The sequence below is a fragment of the Talpa europaea genome (assembly GCF_964194135.1).
Source record: "Talpa europaea genome assembly, chromosome: 9".
Lineage (NCBI taxonomy): Eukaryota > Metazoa > Chordata > Mammalia > Eulipotyphla > Talpidae > Talpa > Talpa europaea.
In genome coordinates, this window is record NC_140076.1 from 94,522,489 (window position 1) to 94,543,355 (window position 20,867).

The window sequence follows — 20,867 nt, forward strand, 5'->3', positions numbered from 1 at the left end:
CAGATTTAGGGATGTGTTGCTAAGGACAGGGTGGATCTGTTTCATGGTCCTGGAACTACACATTTTTTTTTTTTTAATAAGCTGTAAAAGTTATAAGAAAAATGTTAAAATGGGATAGAAACCTGAGTATTTATTTAGAATGAAGAAAACCAGAGCAAATTATACTAGAGCCTTGGAGGTCTCTCTTCTGAGACTTGCTGAAATAGAAATACTCCCTGACTGCAACCGGCTTCCCATCTCCTCTTAGAACAAGCTACTGCTCTTGGTAACATCTGGCTTCTTTGAGGACCCACGCAGGCAGAGCTGAACTCAGGCTATCCAGCTAACTTCGTCTCAGTTTATACACAAAGTGAAACTTAGAAATTTACCTTGGCTAGTTTTCATTTCTATCTAAATAGTGATTCCTGAACTTTAGTAAGCAAAAGAATCACCTAGAATTCTCGGTTAGAAATTGATTAGGTAAATGGCGCAGCAAACCTCTCCTGGCGCACCGGCTGCTCCCCTCAGCAGTGCACTTCAGTCAGTCTGCCTGTTCTGCTCCCCACTCTGTTTTTGGTGAATCCTCTCACCCCCCCCCCATCTCTGGTGTGTACCCAGCTCTTGTATGTATAAATAAAATAAATCTTAAAAAAATTGATTAGGTAAAAATAGGGAAGAAGAAAGGTGTCTGGCTAAAGGAGAATTACTTTTACAAAGGCACACATTTGAAAGAGCTTGATTTATTTTGGAAAGCAAGTTATATGTGATTCTTTCAAGCAACAGAGATTAGGAACAGAAATTCATCTGGGGTAGTGGAGGCTATATGGAGGAGGAAAACAAGAAGCAGTTTCAAACTTTAAAAAACTAGAGCTGATGTAAAACTAGAACGTTCCTTGGCACATGACAGCAGTGTTACAGTAAGGTTTCACTGAGGAATGGGCCATTATTCAGGTCAATTATAATAACAGTAGCAGATTCTTATTGCCACTCACTGTTAGCTAGACACTGGGCTGACTTGTGATGTTTTATTTACGCCCCTCATGAATCCTGGGAGGTAAGTCTTGTTATTACTCCAATTTATCAGGTAAGGAAACTGAACATTAGAAATGGTGGAGTCATAATGACAACCTTGGCACCAGGCTCTAGAGACATTACAGTGACTTGCTCGAGGTCACACAACAATAATACGAATCCAGCCAGTCGGCTTCCTATATGGCAATTGATCAAACTGATCCTCCAGTAACTTTGTTCCTTCATTTCTGCTTCTGTCCGTACACATTTCTTTTTCTTTCTTTTTTGGACTTGCTTTGGAGCTCTCTCTCAATGCAATCAGTTGCTTCCTGTTTCTTATAGGATGTCTCTGCTAAACATCACTTGTTTAAGCACATTAGTTGATGGCTAACCTTGACTCAAACCATTGCCCATCAGAGATGGTTAAGACTATCAGGGTCATGTAAGACAAAGCAGAACTTACATAAAGATTTATTTATTTATACAAGCACTGGGGTACAGGCAAGAGGCGCGGGAGGGTGAGCAGAACAGGCAGAAGGACCGAAATACACGCTGAGGGGAGCAGTGGGCGAGACAGGAGAGGTCTGCTGTGCCATGTGGGAGTCTCCCTGGCTGGCCGGGAATCGAACCTGTGCTGCAGAGGCTGTGGACAGCTTCACAGCACTGCGCTCAACCAACTGTGCCACCGGGGAGGCCCCTTTATCATTTTTTAAAGATTTATTTATTTATGCATACAAGAACCGGGGTATAGGCCAGAGGTGTGGGGGATGAGAAGATTCACCAGAGACAGAGTGGAGAGTAGAACAGAGTGGATCTACTGAAATGTACAGCTGAGGGGAGCAGCAGGAGAGACAGGAGAGATCCTGGCCAGGGATCGAACGCGTGCTGCAGTGGCTTTGGATAGCTTCATAGTGCTGCATCTTAACACCTTGCATCACCAGGGAGGCCCCTGAATTTGGTAGCTTTATTGGGAGCGGATTGTGGGTATGGCAGGTACAGCAGAATGAATAGACTAACAGAGCATGGAGGTTTTCTTTCCTTGAGAAGAGTTTGGAATGTATTCTGGAAGCAGTTGAAGGTTAAAAAAGGTGAAAGGGATTCACATGTACAGTTGATGGATGGGTGACATCATTTGTGGAGGAACAGGGAGAGCGAGGGATAGAAGAACGGAAAGGGAGGAGTATAGTGAATGTTTAGGAAGCCATATCCAGGATACAAATGGAAATATGTTTGGAGTTAACGAGCCCCCAGTTGTCCAACCCACTAAGAGAGAGATCTAAGTTATTTTCTTCCCTTCACTAAGTTATATCAGTCACCAACTCCTGCCAATTTTATTACCCAGTTGCATTTTTATTCCATCCCTTTTTGCTGTCATCATTGATCCTTTCCTGATTCAGTCCCTTTATATATCATTTGTGCTGTGCAGTAGTTTTCTTATCTTCATTCTCCTTTCCCCCTAATTCCTAATGGGTAATATTTTAAAAAATAAATTTGCCCATATTTCAACCACTTGGTGACCCCCTTTCAACTGTAGAATACAGTTCAGCTTCTTGCCTCTTTTCTTTATCTAAAACGGCATCTGCCACTTCTCACTCTCTCAATACTCTATGGAATATCAATTTGTGACTCTATACGCATACACACCTTTGTGAGAAACATGAAGTCAGGAACTGATCGTAACTGCTTTGCTTCCAGAACCAACTCATATTCACTCCTTCAAATCTCATTTGGTTTTCATGCCTTCTATACAATTTTCTCTTATAACTGTCTTTGAAAAGATTTTAATTATTTGTGCTATTGACTTTATCACATGCTCTAATTTTCAGACTTGCTCTGCCTACGATACTGTAAACTCTTGGAGGAGGGTATTATGTTTTAATCATCTTTGTGTCCCCAGTGCTTAGTACATAGTGTGTGCTCAATAAATTTTCAGTGATACTTGGGTTTTATCATTAGGCTGAAATTAATACAGTACTTAGCAGACAAATGAGACGGCAAGAACTTCGCCATGACATTGTTGAGTCTTTGCTCTAACTTATCCTTCCTCTGAACTTTACAGTTAGAGGAGCCAACAGCCCCCCTTAATGTTTAAGCCGTTTGAGTCAGATATTTGTCACTATAAGAAATACAAGAAGGGGTCTCCCTGGTGGCGCAGCGGGTTGAGCGCAGCGCTGTGAAGCTGTCCACAGCCTCTGCAGCGTGGGTTCGATTCCCAGCCGGCCAGGGAGAGTCCCACAAGGCACGGCAGACCTCTCCTGCCTTGCCCGCTGCTCCCCTCAGCAGTGAATTTCGGCCCTTGGCCATACTCACCCTCATTCAGGTGGGTAGGATAGGAACAGGTGATTTGGTATTTCACAGTTTTCTTCCTAAAGCTGTACTTTTTTGAAACCGGGTTTGAAGCATTCTTTCCAGCCCAATATTAGAGCTGACACTCCAGGCCACTTTCAGCCCCAGGGGACATGGGGGTTTCAGAGAACCTAGTGCCTGGCTCCTGGCCCCAGGTCCAGTCTTCATCGGTGACTGCGGGAGCCTTGTTCCCTGAAACCTAGTGAACAGCCCTCAGTGGAAGTGCAGTGGCCAAGAGGTCACAAAGCACCTTACCCACCCAGGCCCTGCTGCCTGCAGCCAGGGAGAGGGTCTCACGGTGTGCTGGAACAGCCCTGTACACGGCGCCGTGGAAATGCTTGGACATGTTCTTTGAGAATCCAGAACCTGTGCATCCATTATAGCCAGAGAGATGGTTCCCTTCCTTCCAGAATCATGGGTACAACAGCTTGGTTTCTCCTGGAGAACATTCCAGGCAGAGGCAGGCAGCTGACTGTTCCTCGCCTCCTTCCTCGGGGCTCAGTGTGTGTCCCCTTGGGCGCCCTGCTCTGCCTCTGGTGAATTCTCTTTCCATCCTATGCCTCTGGCCTGTACCCCAGTGCTTGTATAAATAAATAAATCTTAAAAAAAAAAAAAAAGAAATACTAGGTGTGGCTAATACACCTGGTTTTATAAAAGTAAAAAATTATGTTTTCACATTAACAATTTTTAAATACATTAACTTTTTTATTTAACAAATACGTATAAGCCTCTATTATAAACAAGGTGGATTTCCCAGAGGTGGTTGTTTGGCTCCCAGCTGCAATACTTCCTTAGTCAACAGGGGACAAGGAGAAGAGAAACAAATTATTTGTATAATTTGAGTTTGTATTAATGTTTGTGAGACCAATACATTGTTAATATAACTTTAAAAATCACTAATGAAAGTAATTTGTAGGTGAAAATACTGATTAAAATGCATATGTTTGCTTATTGTTTTCAAGTTTCTGAAAACTTTGTGCTCTGAGGCATATATTTTGTTTATGATAAAATATAGCAAAATTCCACAAACAGATTTTGAATTTCTGTATGATTGAGGACATACAGTTTCTGCCTTCAGGGAGTTCATTGTCTATTGGGTAATAGACATAAGAATAATTACAATGCTATTGTGGAAGTGCTGTAATGGAGATATATGTACTGAGTGTGATGGAATGAAAGGAAGGAGACATTACTTGATCTTGGGGGTGTCTAAGTGTCAATGGCAACATTCTAAGCTTTCACTGTAATAGATCTCTTTATCCATTACTTGTACCTCCTGTAGTGAACTAGTGTGATTGCCAAGTATATCCTGCAGTACAGAAGTCCTCTGAGAACACATCGCTTCCTGATGATAATGTTATCGTGGTACAAAATATTATTTATTCCAAAATATTTGGAAAATAAAAATGTAGTTAGTGCAGAGACCAAAGATTATAAGTTTGTATTATGATTTCTGTTCTCCCATTGCTTTACATGTAACCAGTGGGCTTTACCATAAGTATGTCTACATCAGCAAAGGAATTTGAATGGGTATTCCCCCAGGAGTTTATCACTTTAATAATAGATTAGAGCATGGTTAGTTGTGTTTGTGGGTGGAAATGGAAAAGGGCTTAAATGCCACATTCTTGAGAACCGTGTCTGTATTTCAGACTTGGTATTTAACAATAGTCGAATAATGCATACCAGTTTCTAATCTCAATTGTCTATTGTTATATCCAGTTTACTGGTGTTCTTGACTGTTTATTCCTTTTGTCTCAATTTAGTAAGATTTTAAAAAAATGATTCTTTTTAATAGTCAATGACTATACCTGTGTTCTTTTTTCAAAATAAATATAAAGTAGATACATTTAAAGGTAAATTAATATTAGGAGTAAAAGATAAATTTTATTATTAGAAGGAATTTTAAAAGTAACAATGTTTTTTTTTAAATTAGTCTGATCCTTTTAGTGAAATTACCTTTGTTTTCATTATAACTTTCAGAAAATTTGATTCTAAGCGACTGTTGAACTGTGTTCTTTGGAATGAACTGAGAACAAACTCATTTTTATATTAACTTATTTTTGTATTGTGGTTCCTCTATATTTTTGGTTTGTGTTTTTATTTTATTTTATTATTATTATTATTTTTTGCATAGAAGAACTGGGGTATAGGCCAGAAGTGTGGGGGGTGAGAGGATTCACCAGAGACAGATTGGGGAGCAGAACAGGCAGATTGACTGAAATACACTGCTAAGGGGAGCAGCAGGAGAGACAGCAGGCTCCATGCAGGCCAGCTCCTTGCCTGGGGATCAAACCCAAGCTGTAATGGTGATAGTACTGAGACTGAATGCCTAGGCCACCAGGGAGGCCCTGGTTTGTGTTATTTTTAAAACTGATAAAGAATGGATATATTATATACCTCTGAGCCTCACCACTAATTAAACTATGGTTCTTTTTTATTCCTTACAGGCTTCTAAGGGAAGAGATCCATACAGATGTTACTTTCTCTATAGGTTGTACTTTGTTCAGAGCACACAAAGCAGTCCTTTTAGCCAGGGTTCCTGACTTCTATTGTCATACTGTTGGACAGGCATCAAATAATTTAGCAAATCATGAGCCAGTTGCTGTGGAGAACTTTGAAGCTTCAGAATTTAGAACATTTTTACAGTAAGTGCTTTATCCCTTTTTCTCTTAATATTTAAGTCTAATATGTAATTGGTTATTTTTTTAAGCATAGTTGTATATGGATGTTTTTATTTCATGTATTTTCCTGTTTTATAACATTCTAAGAAAAATCCATTCATTAAAATTCCAAATTATTTTAGTAATTCGTATTAGAAGAGGCTTAATAGTAGTAGTAGCATATTAGAAGCTTAGTATTGGGAGAGGCTAAGTATGAACTTGAGATTGATCAGGGAAAGGGGAATGAATGGTGTGCTCTCCAGTAATTTATTTTTTATTTATTTTTTAAAAGATATATTTATTTATACAAGCACTGGGGTACAAACCAGAGGCGCAGGAGGGTGAGAGAATGCACCAAAGACAGAGCAGGGAGCAGAACAGGCAGAAGGACCGAAATACACTGCTGAGGGGAACAGCAGGCGAGACAGGAGAGGTCTGCCTCACCATGTGGGAATCTCCCTGGCTGGCCGGGAATCGAACTGGCCCCTTGGGGGCTACAGACAGCCTCACAGCGCTGTGCTCTACTCAATGCACCACTGGGGAGGCCCCTCTCCAGTAATTTAAATGAATCAGTCGGCTGTGGTTTCTCAGCAATGGCACAACTGATATTTTAGGTTCCATAAATTTTTGTTATTTTGTACATTTTAGGATGTTTAATTGCATCCCTAGCTTCTAAATTCTAGGTGCTAGTATCACTTGCCTTTCAGCTCTCTCCTCCTCCCAGAAATGACAATCAAAATGTCTTCAGGCATTGACAGATGTCCTCTGGAGGATAAAATGCCCTCGATGTGAACCATTGCTGTATACTGACTTCTGTAGTATTGATGTGCAAAACTTTATTATTTTTTAATTTTTTTAAAGATTTATTTATTTAATTGTTTATTTATTTATTTATTTATACAAGCACTGGGTACAGTTAGAAGCGCAGGCGGGTGAGAGAATTCACCAGAGCCAGAGCAGGGAGCAGAGCAGGCAGAAGACCAAAGTACACTGCTGAGGGGAGCAGCGGGAGGTAGGAGAGGTCTGCATGACATGTGGGACCCTCCTCCGTTGGCCGGGGAGCAGCCAGGGATTGAACCGGCACTGCTGTGCCACCGGGGAGGCCCAGATGTGCAAAACTTTAGATAAATTATGTATGTTTATGAAATATGAGATCATAACTTTTTATTCTCATGGCTTGTATATGGTCAAAAGTGGAACATCTTGAAATGAGATATTCTTTGAAAGTAGAACATCTATTGATCTTGTTAGTAGTTTGGGCAACTTGAGTTTGGTGAACTTAGAGAATTGTCATTGGCTAAATAATGGGATAAATTAATTCTAATTCAAATGGAATAGAATTCCATTTTAATGCTTTACTGTTGTCTACACGTTACATGTAATTATTTGATACTTATTTTTGCTAAATGTTTGTGAGGGGAGTATTTTTTAAAACTTCTGTGAAAATTGTGTCTCTTTTTTAAAACTGTAGTTAAATGACTTTAGAGAAGCAGCATAATGTCTAAGAATATGATCTGTAGGGCTAAAATACCTGGTTTAATTTAAGCTCTGCCAAGTGGTAGCTTTGTGCTTTAAATTTAACCTCTTTGTAACTAGTATTTCCTCCTATGTTAAATGCAACAGTGTTTGGATATCTTGAAGAGTTTATCTCTATTTCATTTAAATAATTTAAACCCTGCCTACCCATAGTTTTTTCCTTTTTTCCAATATATGAAAATTAATACTGTTCTAGTAGTATTTTTACGGTTTTCTGTCCCACTGTCTCTCACATACACTTATTCAATGGATGTTTGTTGTTCTCTATTATGGGCAAAGCCCTGGATGAAAGGCACTGATTATTGATTCTTTATTTCAGCACTTGATGGTGATAAGTAATTGTGGAGCTAAGTTTTGAAGCTGAACTGGCAATTATGTAATTGTATAGTAGTACACATTTGTCAACTGCCAGTTTTAAAAGCATCTTTGTTGAGATAGCGTATGTATATTACAGATATGATTCACCCATTTAAAGTTTACAACTCAGTGGTTTTAGTATTTTCACTGAGTCATGCAGCCATGACCACAGTTTAAATTTAAGAGCATTTTCAACACCCCTAAAAGAAACATTCTCATTAACTGTCACTCTCCATTTCCTCACCCCACTGTCCTAGCAACTAATCTACTTCCTGTGTCTGTGGATTTGCCTGTTATGGACTTCTCACATAATGGAATCTTGCAGTTTGTGGTCTCTTGTGACTAGCTTATGTCATTAAGCATAGTGTTTTCAAGATTCATCCATGTTGTTGCATGTATTAGTACTTCATTTCTTTTTATTGCCAACAATATTCCATTTTATGACTGTACCACATTTTGTTTATTCATCAGTTGGAATTTATGTTGTTTCCACTTTCTGGTTATTATGACCAATGCTATTATGAACATTGGTACGTAAATTTTTGTGTGAACTTATGTTGTCATTTCTCTTGTGTATATCTCTATGGGAGGAATTACTGGATCATATGGTAACTGTATTTAAATTTTTGGGGAACTGCCAGACTCTTTTCCCAAAGAGATTATATCATTTTACATTCCCACCAGCAACATATGAAGGTTTCAGTTTCTCCACACTGTTGTAACACTTTATTATCTTCTGTCCTTTTTATTATAGCCATATTACTGGATATAAGGTGGTATCTCCTTACGGTTTTCATTTGTATTTCCCTGATGGCTAACAATGTTGGCATATTTTCATGTGTTTGCCATTTGTATATTTTCTTTGGAGAACATTCTATTCACAGCCTTTTCCCATTTTTCAGTTGAGTTATTTGTCTTTATTATTATTGAGTTATAAGACTTCTTTGTATATTCTGGATATTAGGCATATGGTTTACAAACATTTTCTCCCATTCAGTGGGTTGTCATTTTTACTTTTTTCTTTTTTATTGAATATTGATTTATAACGTAGATTTCACATGTATAGCCTTTACAAATCAACATTTGTATATGCTACATTATGTTTGTCACCAAAATTCTGGTTTCCATCTGTCACCATATAGATATATCAATTCTTCTTCACCCTTCCCTTTGGATAACTGCTTTTTTTGTTCTTACAGTCTAAAAGTTTTGTTTGTTCATTTGTTTTGTTTATTTTACATGAGTAAAATGAAATGATGTTTGTCTTTCTCCATCTGATTTATCTCACTAAGCCTGATATACTCTAGTGAAAATGACAGGATTTCGCCTTTTTTATAGTTGAGTAATACCCCATTATGTATTTATAGGCATGCATCATTAGATGATTTCTTCATTGTATGAACATCATAAATTGTAATTATATAAAATCTAGGTGGCATAGCCTACTGCCCACATATGTGTTGCTAGTCTTTTAGTTATTTGCTGACATACTTTTTGCTTGTAATTAAAATCACATTGACTTTAGTATATAAAGTTCTTTGGGGGGGATTAAATTTTAAGTTTATTTATATGATTTGTTCCTCATTTTATCCTCTGATAGTTACTTGAGTGGTCTTGGGTGAGTGATCTATTATTGGGATTTTTAAAAATTATTTAAGAGTTTCTTGTATGAAGCTTTTGTAAGCATTTGGAAGATTGCCAAACTCAGCTTCCTTTATGTCTAAAAATAACATAATATCCTATAAATTAAACTGATACTTTTAGCACAATTTAGAAAATCATTATCATTTTCCAGTATAGATCATAGATCATTGAGTTCCCAGCTGTGAATTTATTTATTTATTTTAAGATTATTTATTTATGCATACAGGAACTAGGGTGTAAGCCAGCGGTTTGGGGGTAGGGAGTGGAGAGAGGATTCACCAGAGACAGAGTAGGGAGTAGAAAAGGCAGATTGAAATAACTGCCGAGGGGAACAGCGGCCATGTGTGCACTGGCTCCCTGACCAGGGATCAAACTCGTAGTGCTAAGACTTAACCCTTTGCACCACCAGGAGTTCCCCCAACTGTGAATTTAATTTATCTATAGCTATATATATATATATATATATATATATTTTATCCTCCTCAGTAGGTGGTGTAATGGTGGTGTTGGTATAGCAGATTTTGTAGTCAAGCCAAGTGTACTGCTTCTAACTGTGACCTTGGAATAATCACCATCAATTTCTTCACCTGAAAAATAGACATAACAACAATACCTGCTTGGGCCTTCCCGGTGGCGCAGCAGTTGAACAGTTGAGCACTGGGCTGCAAAGCTGCCCGCAGCCTCTGCAGTGCCGGTTCAATCCCCATCCACCTGAAAGGATCCCACATGGCGTGAAGACCTCTCCTGCCACGCCTGCTGCACCCCTCAGCAGTGTATTTCGATGGTCTGCCTGTTCTGTTCCCCGCTCTGGCTCTGGTGAATTCTCTCGCCCTCCTGTGCTTCTGACTATACCCAATGCTTGTATAAATATATAAATAAATGTTTAAAAAAAAAAAAAAAAAACCAGTGCCTGCTTATAGTGTTTTTTTTTTTTTTTTTTAAAAAAAAAAAGGTTTATTTATTTATTTATACAAGCACTGGGTACAGTCAGAAGCACGGGAGGGCGAGAATTCACCAGAGCCAGAGCGGGGAGCAGAGCAGGCAGATTGAAGTACACTGCTGAGGGGAGCAGCGGGCGGCAGGAGAGGCCTGCACGCCATGTGGGACCCTCCTCCGGTGGCCGGGGAGCAGCCGGGGATCGAACCGGCGCTGCAGAGGCTGCAGGCACCTTTGCAACCCAGCGCTCAACCGCTGCGCCACCGGGGAGGCCCCTGCTTATAGTGTTGAGAGGATTAATTGAAATGTTTATAAAGCACTTTAGCATAATGATCTGGCATATATATATGTTAATAAGCATTATTCATTGTTGTAGGCCATATCAAAGTATAGATTTCCTTAACTATTGAATGTATGTTTAGAAATAAAGTATTTAGGATAGGTCAACTTTTTTTTTAAAGATTTATTTTTCAGGGCGTCCCCGGTGGCGCAGCGGTTGAGCGCTGGATTGCGGGGCTGCCCGCAGCCTCTGCAGCGCCGGTTCCATCCCCGGCCGCTCCCTGGCCACCGGAGGAGGGTCCCACGTGGCGCGCGGACCTCTCCTGCAGCCCGCTGCTCCCCTCAGCAGTGTACTTCGGTCCTTCTGTCTGCTCTGCTCCCCGCTCTGGCTCTGGTGAGTTCTCTCGCCCTCCCGCGCTTCTGACTATGCCCAGTGCTTGTATGAATAGATGGATAAATCTTTAAAAAAAAAAAAAAAGATTTATTTTTCATTTATACAATAGCTAAAATACACGCCAGAGGCACGGGAGGGTGAGAGGATTCACCAGAGACTGAGTGGAGACCAGAACAGGCAGACGGACTGAAAGCACTGCTGAGGGGAGCAGTGGGCGGGACAGGAGAGGTCTGCTGCACCCTGTGGGAATCTCCCTAGTGGGCTGGGAATCGAACCCGTGCTGCAGAGGCTGCGGACAGAGGCTGCTCTGCAGCGCTGCACTCAACCCACTGTGCCACTGGGGAGGCCCGGGATAGGTCAACTTTTAATTGAAGTGACATTGCATTATACCGTTATGTAAGTTTATAAAAAACCGTTGTATTTACTACATTAAGTTTACCACTAAAAGTCCATTCCTGTTCTTCACCATAAAATTGAGGCCAGGTCAAAGTTTTATATCTTAAAGAAAGAAAAGCATTACATCAATATTATTCTTGCTATCATTAAAAGTGATAGGAAAAAAGATTGAATAGGAGATAGGAAAATGGTAGAGTGAGGAAGCACTGGATTTAGCAACAAGACAGATCTTTCTTCTGGTTGTGCATTATCTTGATGATTTCTTTGAAATTCAGTTTTCTCATATTTAGAATAAGGACTTTGGAGTGGATGGCTTTGTGCTTCATAGCACTTCACAGTCTCCTATTTTAAGCTCTTAATCACATTCTATTTTGTATTAGTCATGTATATCTATGTTATGTAAGCTCTTTGAGATTAGATCATCTGGTTGATGTGAACATCCCCAGTGGTATCTAATGAAGTGTCTTGGAATAGAAAGTACTTGTGATATACCCCCCTTTTTTGACAATTTGCATTGAGTTTTGTCTATATTACATAAAGCAGAGAGAAGAATTATAGTATAAAATTTTGAGATTTTTAAAATGTTAGTAAAATTTTGATAAAATAGTCTTTTTTACTATAAAATTCTCTTATAAATATATATATTTAAAAAGATTTTGTTTATTTATGCATTCAAGAACTGGGCTATAGGTCAGAGATGGGGGAGTTGAGAGGATTCACCAGAGACAGAGTGGGGCACAGAACAAGCAGATGTACTGAAATACACTGCTGAGGAGAGTAGTGGGCGAGACAGGAGAGGTCTGCTGCTCCATGTGGGTCAGCTTCCTGGCTAGGGATCAAACTCGTGCCGCAATGGTTTGTGATAACTTGATAGTGCTGATACATAACTCCTGCACCACCAGGAAAGCCATATGAATATCTTCCATGCACCTTCTTTCTCTTTAAATAAACAGTAACGATTTTGAAATATTATTTTATGTTCCTAGTTATTGTAGAGGCTTTTGGTGTACATTTGAGTTAGAGTAGGAAATACCAGAGTTGAAAAGTCGTTTTCTCTACTGTGGCTTCAGAAATGCCTCAAATGATTGGCAATGGAAAGTACCATTTATGATCTGATGGTCATCTTAGGACCATAAAAATACTTGATTTCCCAAGAAGACGTCACCTGGTGTAGTTGTATCTGTATGTTTGTATGTGAAGAGAACTTTCACAAATTTCTCCCACATCTATTCTCTTACTTGACATTTGCACTATACAATTTGTCTTCACTCCTGTTACTATTGATGAACTGTCAGTGCTTGTAAAATCAAACCCTTCACTTGCCCACCAGACCATATCTTATTCCTTTTATCTATTCAGGGATATTGTTCCAGCAGTTTTGACTTTTCCGAAAAACATATTTCTATTTTCTTGGATCTTCTCATTCATATATATATAAGCATGATGTAGTTCCTCCTTCTAAAAAGCACCACCCCAAAATAAATAAATAAATAAATAGCACCCAAACCTTCTCCTGAATCCATTTCCCTTCCACTTATAAAGGAATATTGTGCTCCTTTTCACAGCAAATCTCCAGAGTTACCATTCACACTGTTTCTACAGCCTCTCCTCCTATCCTCTCTTTTTTAGTTGAGATATACCTAAAATTCATATACCAAAGCCTTAACATTTTAAAGTGTATTATTCAGTGGTTTTAGTATCTTCACAATGTTGTGCAGCTATTACACTGTCTAATGCCTAAATATTTTCATCATCCTACCAAAAAAATCCATACCTATTAGCAGTCACTTCTCATTCTCCCTTTCCACCAGTTCCTGGAAACCAATAATTTAATATCTGTCTTTCCGGTTTTGCCCTTTTTGGACATTTCATATAAATGGGATCATATAGTATATGGCCTTGCATGTCTGACTTCCTGAATTTAGTGTGATGTTTTCAAGATTTTCTGTGTTGGGCCTCCCCGGTGGCGCAGCGTTTGAGCGCTGGGTTGCGAAGCTGCCCGCGGCCTCTCTGGCGCCAGTTCGATCCCCGGCTGCTCCCCGGCCACCAGAGGAGGGTCCCATATGGTGCGCAGACCTCTCCTGCCGCTCGCTGCTCCCCTCAGCAGTGTACTTCGGTCCTTCTGCCTGCTCTGCTCCCCGCTCTGGCTCTGGTGAATTTTCTCACCCTCCCGCGCTTCTGACTGTATCCAGTGCATGTATAAACAAAAACAAACAAACAAATAAATGAATAAATAAATAAATAAAAAACATGCCTCTATTTAAAAAAAAAAAAGATTTTCTGTGTTGTGGGGTTTATCAGCACATCATTCCTTTGTGTTATTTAATATTTTATTGTGTGATGGATGAAGAGGAGCCCATCATTAGGTTTGATGATTTGCTGGGACTCACAAGACTCAGTGTATAGTCATACCAAAGGTTATGATTTATTACAAAGGAAACAAAGAAAAAGGGATAAAGAAAAAAGGATATGACAGATTCCAAAGGGTCTTTGTCTGACTTCCACCAATTAATTCCCCACAAATTTTGAAAGAAGCAGTAGTAGACTTCTCACTGTTTCTCACTGGTGATTGGCTGGCTGGGATCTTGTAGAATTTCTTTTAACTTGGGGGTTTGGGGCTCAATAATAGGAAAGTTAAGCTAGCAAATTCTAGATGCAAAGGGTCTTGTCACAGAAGCACATGGGGCTCAGTAATCGAGAAATCAAGAACAAGCTTTTAGGAGTCCTCTCCCATTAGTGTCATGCAGGACATGCTTAATTCCCCCAGCAACAAGATGTGAGAACACTTCTTAAATGTCTCCAATCTGGGGAGTTCATTAAAGGCTTAACACCCAGGATTTTATTGGGTATTGGTAGGCTGCTTCTACCTAACGTGTCATATTCTAGACTCCTAGATGGAAAGCAGGTATTCGGCAAAAACCAGCATAAACCAGTATCAACAGTTTAGGCATCATGAATAATCTTGTCATTTAGAGATTGCTAGGTACTCTCCTGAGATTATATTCCCACTTATCAGCCAACCTTATAAGCACATCTTCAGAAGGTAGCAGTCAAGTCTGCTGTGTTAATACCTTTCTGCACATGAGGCTGTACTATGTTTTGCTTATCCATTCATTTGATACAAATTTGGGTTGTTTTGACTTTTTGGCTGTTTTTTTTTTTTTTTCCTCAAGATTTATTTATTTATATATAGAAGAACTGGAGTGTAAGCTAGGGGTGAGAGGATTCACCAGAGACAGAGTGGGGAGCAGAACAGGTGGATCTTCTGAAATACTCTGCTAAGGGGAGCAGTGGGCGAGACAGGAGAGGTCTGCTGCACCTTATGTGGGTTAGCTCCCTGCCCAGGGATGGAACTCAGGCCTTAGCAGTGTAATGCTGAGGCTCAACCCCTATGCCACCAGGGAGGCCCCTAGCACCATTTTTATTTTATTTTTTTAAGATTTATTTATTTATTTATACAAGAACCGGGGCACAGGCTGATGCGCGGGAGGGTGAGAGGTTTCACCAGAGACAGAGCGGGGAACAGAACAGGCCGACTGACGAAAATACACTGCTGAGGGGAGCAGTGGGCTCGACAAGAGAGGTCTGCTGCGCCATGTGGGACCCTCGCTGGCTGGCTGGGATTGAACCAGCTCTGCAGAGGCTGCGGACAACTTCATAGCGCCGTGCTCAACTGCCTGTGCCACCAGGGGAGGCCCGGCACCATTTTTAAAAGACACTATACTTTTCCCATTGAATTGTTTGGACACCTGTAAGAAAAAACAACGCTGTGTGTCTCCTCTATGCATAGTGTTCTATTCTTGTGATCACCAGGTATGTCAGACTTTTCCATACACCATACAATTTAGGGATTCTCAAAACTCCAATTAAGTGTCCTATAGATATAGCTCAATTATGAATATACCTCGAGAAAGCATCAGATTCCACAATTAAACTGCCCCCCTACTCAAAATGCCAATTACTAGTCCAGGTTGTAACTTGTGCTTCTGACCAATACCTGTAAATTGGAGGTTCCCACAACCCCCTCCTTAGGTTTGAATAATTTGCTACAGCAGCTCATACAACTAAGAATATATTTTACTTACTGGATTGCCAGTTCATTATAACAGGATATAAATAACACAGGAACAGCCAGATGGGAGAGATGTGTAGGGCAAGGTGTGTGGGAAGGGGTGCAGAGCTTTCGTGCTGTTTGTGGGTATACCATCCTCCCAGCACCTTCACATGTTCACCAACCTAGAGGCTCTCCAAACTCCCATCCTTTAGAATTTTTATGGAGGTTCCACTACATTTGGCAGGATTGATCAAATCGTTGGCCATTGCTGACTAATTCAACCTCTCCCCTTCTTGGAAGTAGTTGGGGGTGGCTGAAAGTTCTCACCCTCTAATCATACGTTGGTTCCCCTGGCAACCAGCCCACATCTTTAGAAGCTTACCACAAGTCACCTCATTAATGTAAACTCTGGTGTGATTGAAAGGAACTTGTTGTGAATAACAAGGATAACACCTTTATCCCTCTGGAGCTATTTCAGGAACTAAGAATATAGCTAAGTATTATTACAAAAGATGTTCCTATGGCTCTTATATAGAAAATTACTAGGAGTAGGGCCTCCCTGCTGGCACAAGGAGTTAAGCACAGCACTGTGAAGCTATCCGCAACCTCTACAGCACAAGTTCAATCCCTGGCTGGCCAAGGAGCTACCCACATGGCACTGCAGATCTCTCCTGTCTTGCTGCTGCTCCCCTCAGCAGTGTATTTCAGTCAGTCTGCCTGTTCTGTTCCCCACTCTGTCTCTGGTGAATCTTCTCACCCCCCGCACCTCTGGCCTGTATACCAGTTCTTGTATGCATAAATAAATCTTTAAAAAACAAAAGAAAATTATTAGGGACAGTTGATAAGGACAAAATATATATTTCTTCTAGTTTTGAGCTTTGTGGGTTTTTTTGTTTTTGTTTTATATTGCTTATTGTAAATCACAGTATAACAACACCCTTATTGGCAATCAGTTCCCTGTGAATGCATGTTTTGGACATTCACTTAATTTCACTTATCTGTGTGTTGTTGTGTCAGTACCACAGTGTTGATGACCATAGCATTGTAGGACGCTCAGAATTTAGGAAATGTAAACCCTTCAGCTTTGTTATTTGCAAGATTCTGAGTCTCTTGTGAATATTCAGATTTGAGGATTGGCGTTTCAATTTCTGCAGAAAATGCAGCTGAAATTTTGATAGGTATGGAATCTGTAGATTGATATTCAGAGTATTGCCACCTTAGCAATATTAAATCATCCAGTCCCTCAACACAAAATGTGTTTCCATTTATTTAATTGCTTACAGCATTGTTTTTATAGCTTTTCAGTAATTTTAAGGCTAGCACTTATTTGGTCAATATATTCCTAAGTATTTTTTAATATTATAGTAAATGGAATTCTTTTCTAATTTCATTGTGGACTCCGCCGATGTTGCTATTATCATCTAGAGATGTGGTTGGTTTTGCATGTGGGTTTTGTATGTTACAACTTTGCAGTGCTTGTGGTGGATTTCTATGGATTTTCTATATCTATTTGTCATCTGTAAGTAGAGATATTTTAATTCCTTTCCAATTCAGGTGCCTTTTGTTTTTTTTCTCACCTGATTGTCCTGGCTAGAACCTTTAGTTAAATGTTAAATAGAAGTGGCAAGAGATCTTTGCTGATCTTAGGAGGGAACCTTCCAGACTTTTTTCCCATTATGTATATTAGCTGTGGAGTTTTCTTACTGTATTTTTTAGCTATGAGGCTTTCATGTATATACTTTATCACATCAGACTATTCTTAGTTTGCTCAGTATTGTTGTTGTTGTTTTTTTTTTTTTTCATGACAAGGGTATTGGATTTTGTCAAATGTTTGCTCTGTGTCTGTTAAGATTGTCATGTGAATTTTGTTCTGTTGATATGGGTTCTTACTCCATAACTACTTACCACAGACTGGGTGGCTTGTAAAGAATAGACATTCATTTATTACAGTTCTGGAGGCCGTAAGTTCAAGATCATAGCGCCGTGAAGGGCATTGCAGACTGTGGGCTTCTGTGCCCATCACATGGTGGAAGTGGGGGAGAGATCTCTTTGGAACCTCTTTTATAAGAGCACTGATCCCTTCCCAAGTCTCCACCACCTAGTGCTATCACATTGGGCATTAGATTTCAACGTAAGAATTTTGGGTCAACACAGATATTTACATCATAGTATATGGTGTATAGCACTGATTTTCATGCATTTAACTACTCTTGAATTTCTAAGATCTAGTCCAGTTGGTCATGGTGTATAATACTTTTTATATGTTACTAGATTCAGTTTGCTGTTACCTGTGAGAGTTTTTTCATCTATATTAATAAAGAATATTGGCCTTGGTTTTCATTTCTTGTGATATCTTTGTCTTCTAGTGTGTTAGGATAATACTGGTCTCACAGAATGAATTGTGAAGTGTTCTCTTGTCTAATTATTGGAAAAGCTTGTGAAGGATTGGCATTAATTCTTCTTTAAACATTTGGTAGAATCCTCCAGATAAGCTTCCTGGTCCTGGGTTTTTCTTTCTAAGAAGATTTTGATTACTAATCAGTTACTTTACTTTTTTATAGGTCTATTAAGATACTGTTTTCTTCTTACATTAGGTTTGGTGGTATGTGTCTTTCTAGAAATGGTCCATCTCATCTAGATAATTTTTGTTGATATTATATGTTTCCTTTTAGCAACAAAAAATTTTACAGACCACTTCTCATATTTTTTGCTATTTTAGATTGAACCTTCTCCCGTTAATCCGTATTTAAAACATTTTAAAATTATGTAATTGTTGTATGTGAAAGCAGCATATTGGGAAACTAGCTTTTAAGAATCACCAAAATTATTTTCATTAATGTTTTATATTTTGTCTTTTAGGATTGTATATTCATCAGACAGAAATATAAAAGACTATGAAGAGGAAGTTCTTAAGAAAAAGATAGTGGAGAGGGGGTTACCACAAAAGAAACAAGACTTCAATTTTCAAAATTGTGTTGACGATGAAGAAAAATCATCTGTGCAGCTCTTAGGTAAAAAATCATCTGATTTTTCTTTCCTGAAGCATGAAATTCCAGAGGATATCAGTAATAGAGAGGACAGCTTAATTTCTACTGGTAAAGTATTTTTTAAAGAAAACATTTTAATAAAATTTTATAGAATTGAAAGTAATTATATTTCAATACAATTAGAAGCATACTCAAAAGAAAGCAGCTCTACTGATTATTTCATTTAGTCTCAAATAATCCTAAGAAGTAAGTGGTTACAGACTGATTCTTCTAGAGGAAGACTCTAAGAGAATATAAGTGACTTTCCCAAGGTCACGCAAATAGAGCAGTTGACAGAACTGGTATCTTTTTTTTTTTTTTTTAAAGATTTGTTTATTTATGCATACAAGAACTGGGGTACAGGCCAGAAGTGCAGGAGGGTGAGAGGATTCACCAGAGACAGAGCTGGGAGCAGAACAGGCAGATGGACCAAAAACACTGCTGAGGGGAACAGCGGGCAAGACAGGAGAGATCTGTTGTGCCATGTGGGTAGCTCCCTGGCTGTCCGGGAATTGAACCTGCACTACAGAGGCTGCAGACAGCTTCACAGCGCTGCCTCAACCCCCTGTGCCACCAGGGAGGCCAGAACTGGTATCTTATACCCATTTTTTCCTGCTTCTAGCAAACTTCACAGCCTCCCATTAAATTGATCTCCCATTAAGTTGTAGTGAAAAGAGCTCATTTGTCCCTCAGTTCCCTCTCTTTCATCTACTTTCTCCATCACTCCATGGAAAAGCCATATGTTTCCCATTTAACGGATGCTTTTGGTCCACATCTTATTTTTTCCATTTTTCATTCTGTCAGTTCCCCCTTCCTCGAGGGTCACTGCCTTCTGTGACATTGTGCTCTTGATTTTCCTTCTTGGCCACACCCCAGTCTCCTTCACTGGCCCTTCATCTTTCTGCCCCATAGGTACCTGGTATTCTCCACTTTTTCTGGGTTTTATATCCAGTCACTGACTGGACATCACTGTCTATATACAGGCAACCCTCTATTGACTTTATGTTTCTTTATTGTGATTCACAGATAATTGCCTTGTTTACAAATGGAAGGTTTCTGGCAACCCTGCATTGAGCAAGTTTACTGGCACCATTTTCCCAGCAACATGTGTTCACTTCATGTCTCTGTCACATTTAATTAATGTATATGCATATTATTATTTTTGTGGACATACTGCTGGTGCATAATTAAGACTACAGTGTAGTATAAACATAACTTGTACATGCAGTGGGAAATCAAAATAAGTCATGTGACTCAGTTTATTGCAATATTAGCTTGTTTGTGGTAGTCTGGGACTAAACCCACAACATCTCTGAGGTATGCCAAGATAGCTGAAATATCTTAAAATTTAACCTGTCTCAGACTGACCTAATCTCTGCTTTTCCTAACCTGCTCTTCCTTAAATACTCTATCAATGTGAATTATGTCACTGTCTTTCTGTTCTCTTACCCTTCATTCTATTCAAGATTGTGTCTGTTGACTTATTTCCTGAATACTTCTTTAGTTTATCCTGGAGCTTTTTCTTTATTTTAGGACTTGGCTATTTTCCTTGAGAATTTGTATTCTGGGTAATTACCAAGCCTTTTATTGTACCACCCTCTGTTTTTATCATATAGAACAGTGTTTGTTAATTGCAAGTCTGACATAGAACTCCCTTTATTAAAATTCTTCAGTAGTCTCCCAAAACCTTAATATAAATCTCAAATCCTTTCCCATAGCATGAAGGGATTTTGTGAGCTGTCTCCTTCCTAGAACTCTTACTTTCTCTCTTTACAACCCCTGAGACCCCATAAGCACTAACCCTAATGAATATCCTGACATTTCTTTTTTTTTTAAAGATGTATTTATTTATGCATACAAGAGCTGGGGTACAGGCCAGAGGTGTAAGGGGTGAGAGGATTCACCAGAGACAGAGTGGGGAACAAAACAGGCATATTGACCGAAGTACACTGCTGAGGGGAACAGTGGGTGAGACAGGAGAGGTCTGCTGCACCATGTGGGTTGCTTCCTGGCTGGCTAGGAATCGAACTCGTGCTCTAGAGGCTGCAGATTGCTTCATAGGTTGCGTCTTAACCCTTGTACCACCAGGGAGGCCCAATAACCTGACATTTCTTCTGTTCCCCCCCACCACCATATTTTGTCACCCCTGTGTGTTTGCACTTGCTATTCTTCCTAATAACTTACCAAAATCACTCATGTTTTGAAGATGTGAAGTAAACAAAACAATAAGGTCCTGTTCAGAAGTTTAG

At 39.5% G+C, this 20,867-nt stretch overlaps 1 protein-coding gene across 2 annotated transcripts in view; it reads left to right on the top strand.

Annotated features, from left to right (window-relative positions):
- Positions 1 to 20,867, top strand: part of BTBD8 (BTB domain containing 8) — a gene marked incomplete at both ends in the record, with an annotated part of 77,322 nt that overhangs the window by 427 nt on the left and 56,028 nt on the right. For both annotated transcript variants that reach the window (XM_084242664.1, XM_084242663.1), the window contains 2 exons: positions 5,784 to 5,981; positions 18,452 to 18,687. In XM_084242664.1, the coding sequence (XP_084098790.1) occupies positions 5,784 to 5,981; positions 18,452 to 18,687 (434 nt within the window). The remainder of the gene's footprint in view (positions 1 to 5,783; positions 5,982 to 18,451; positions 18,688 to 20,867) is intronic.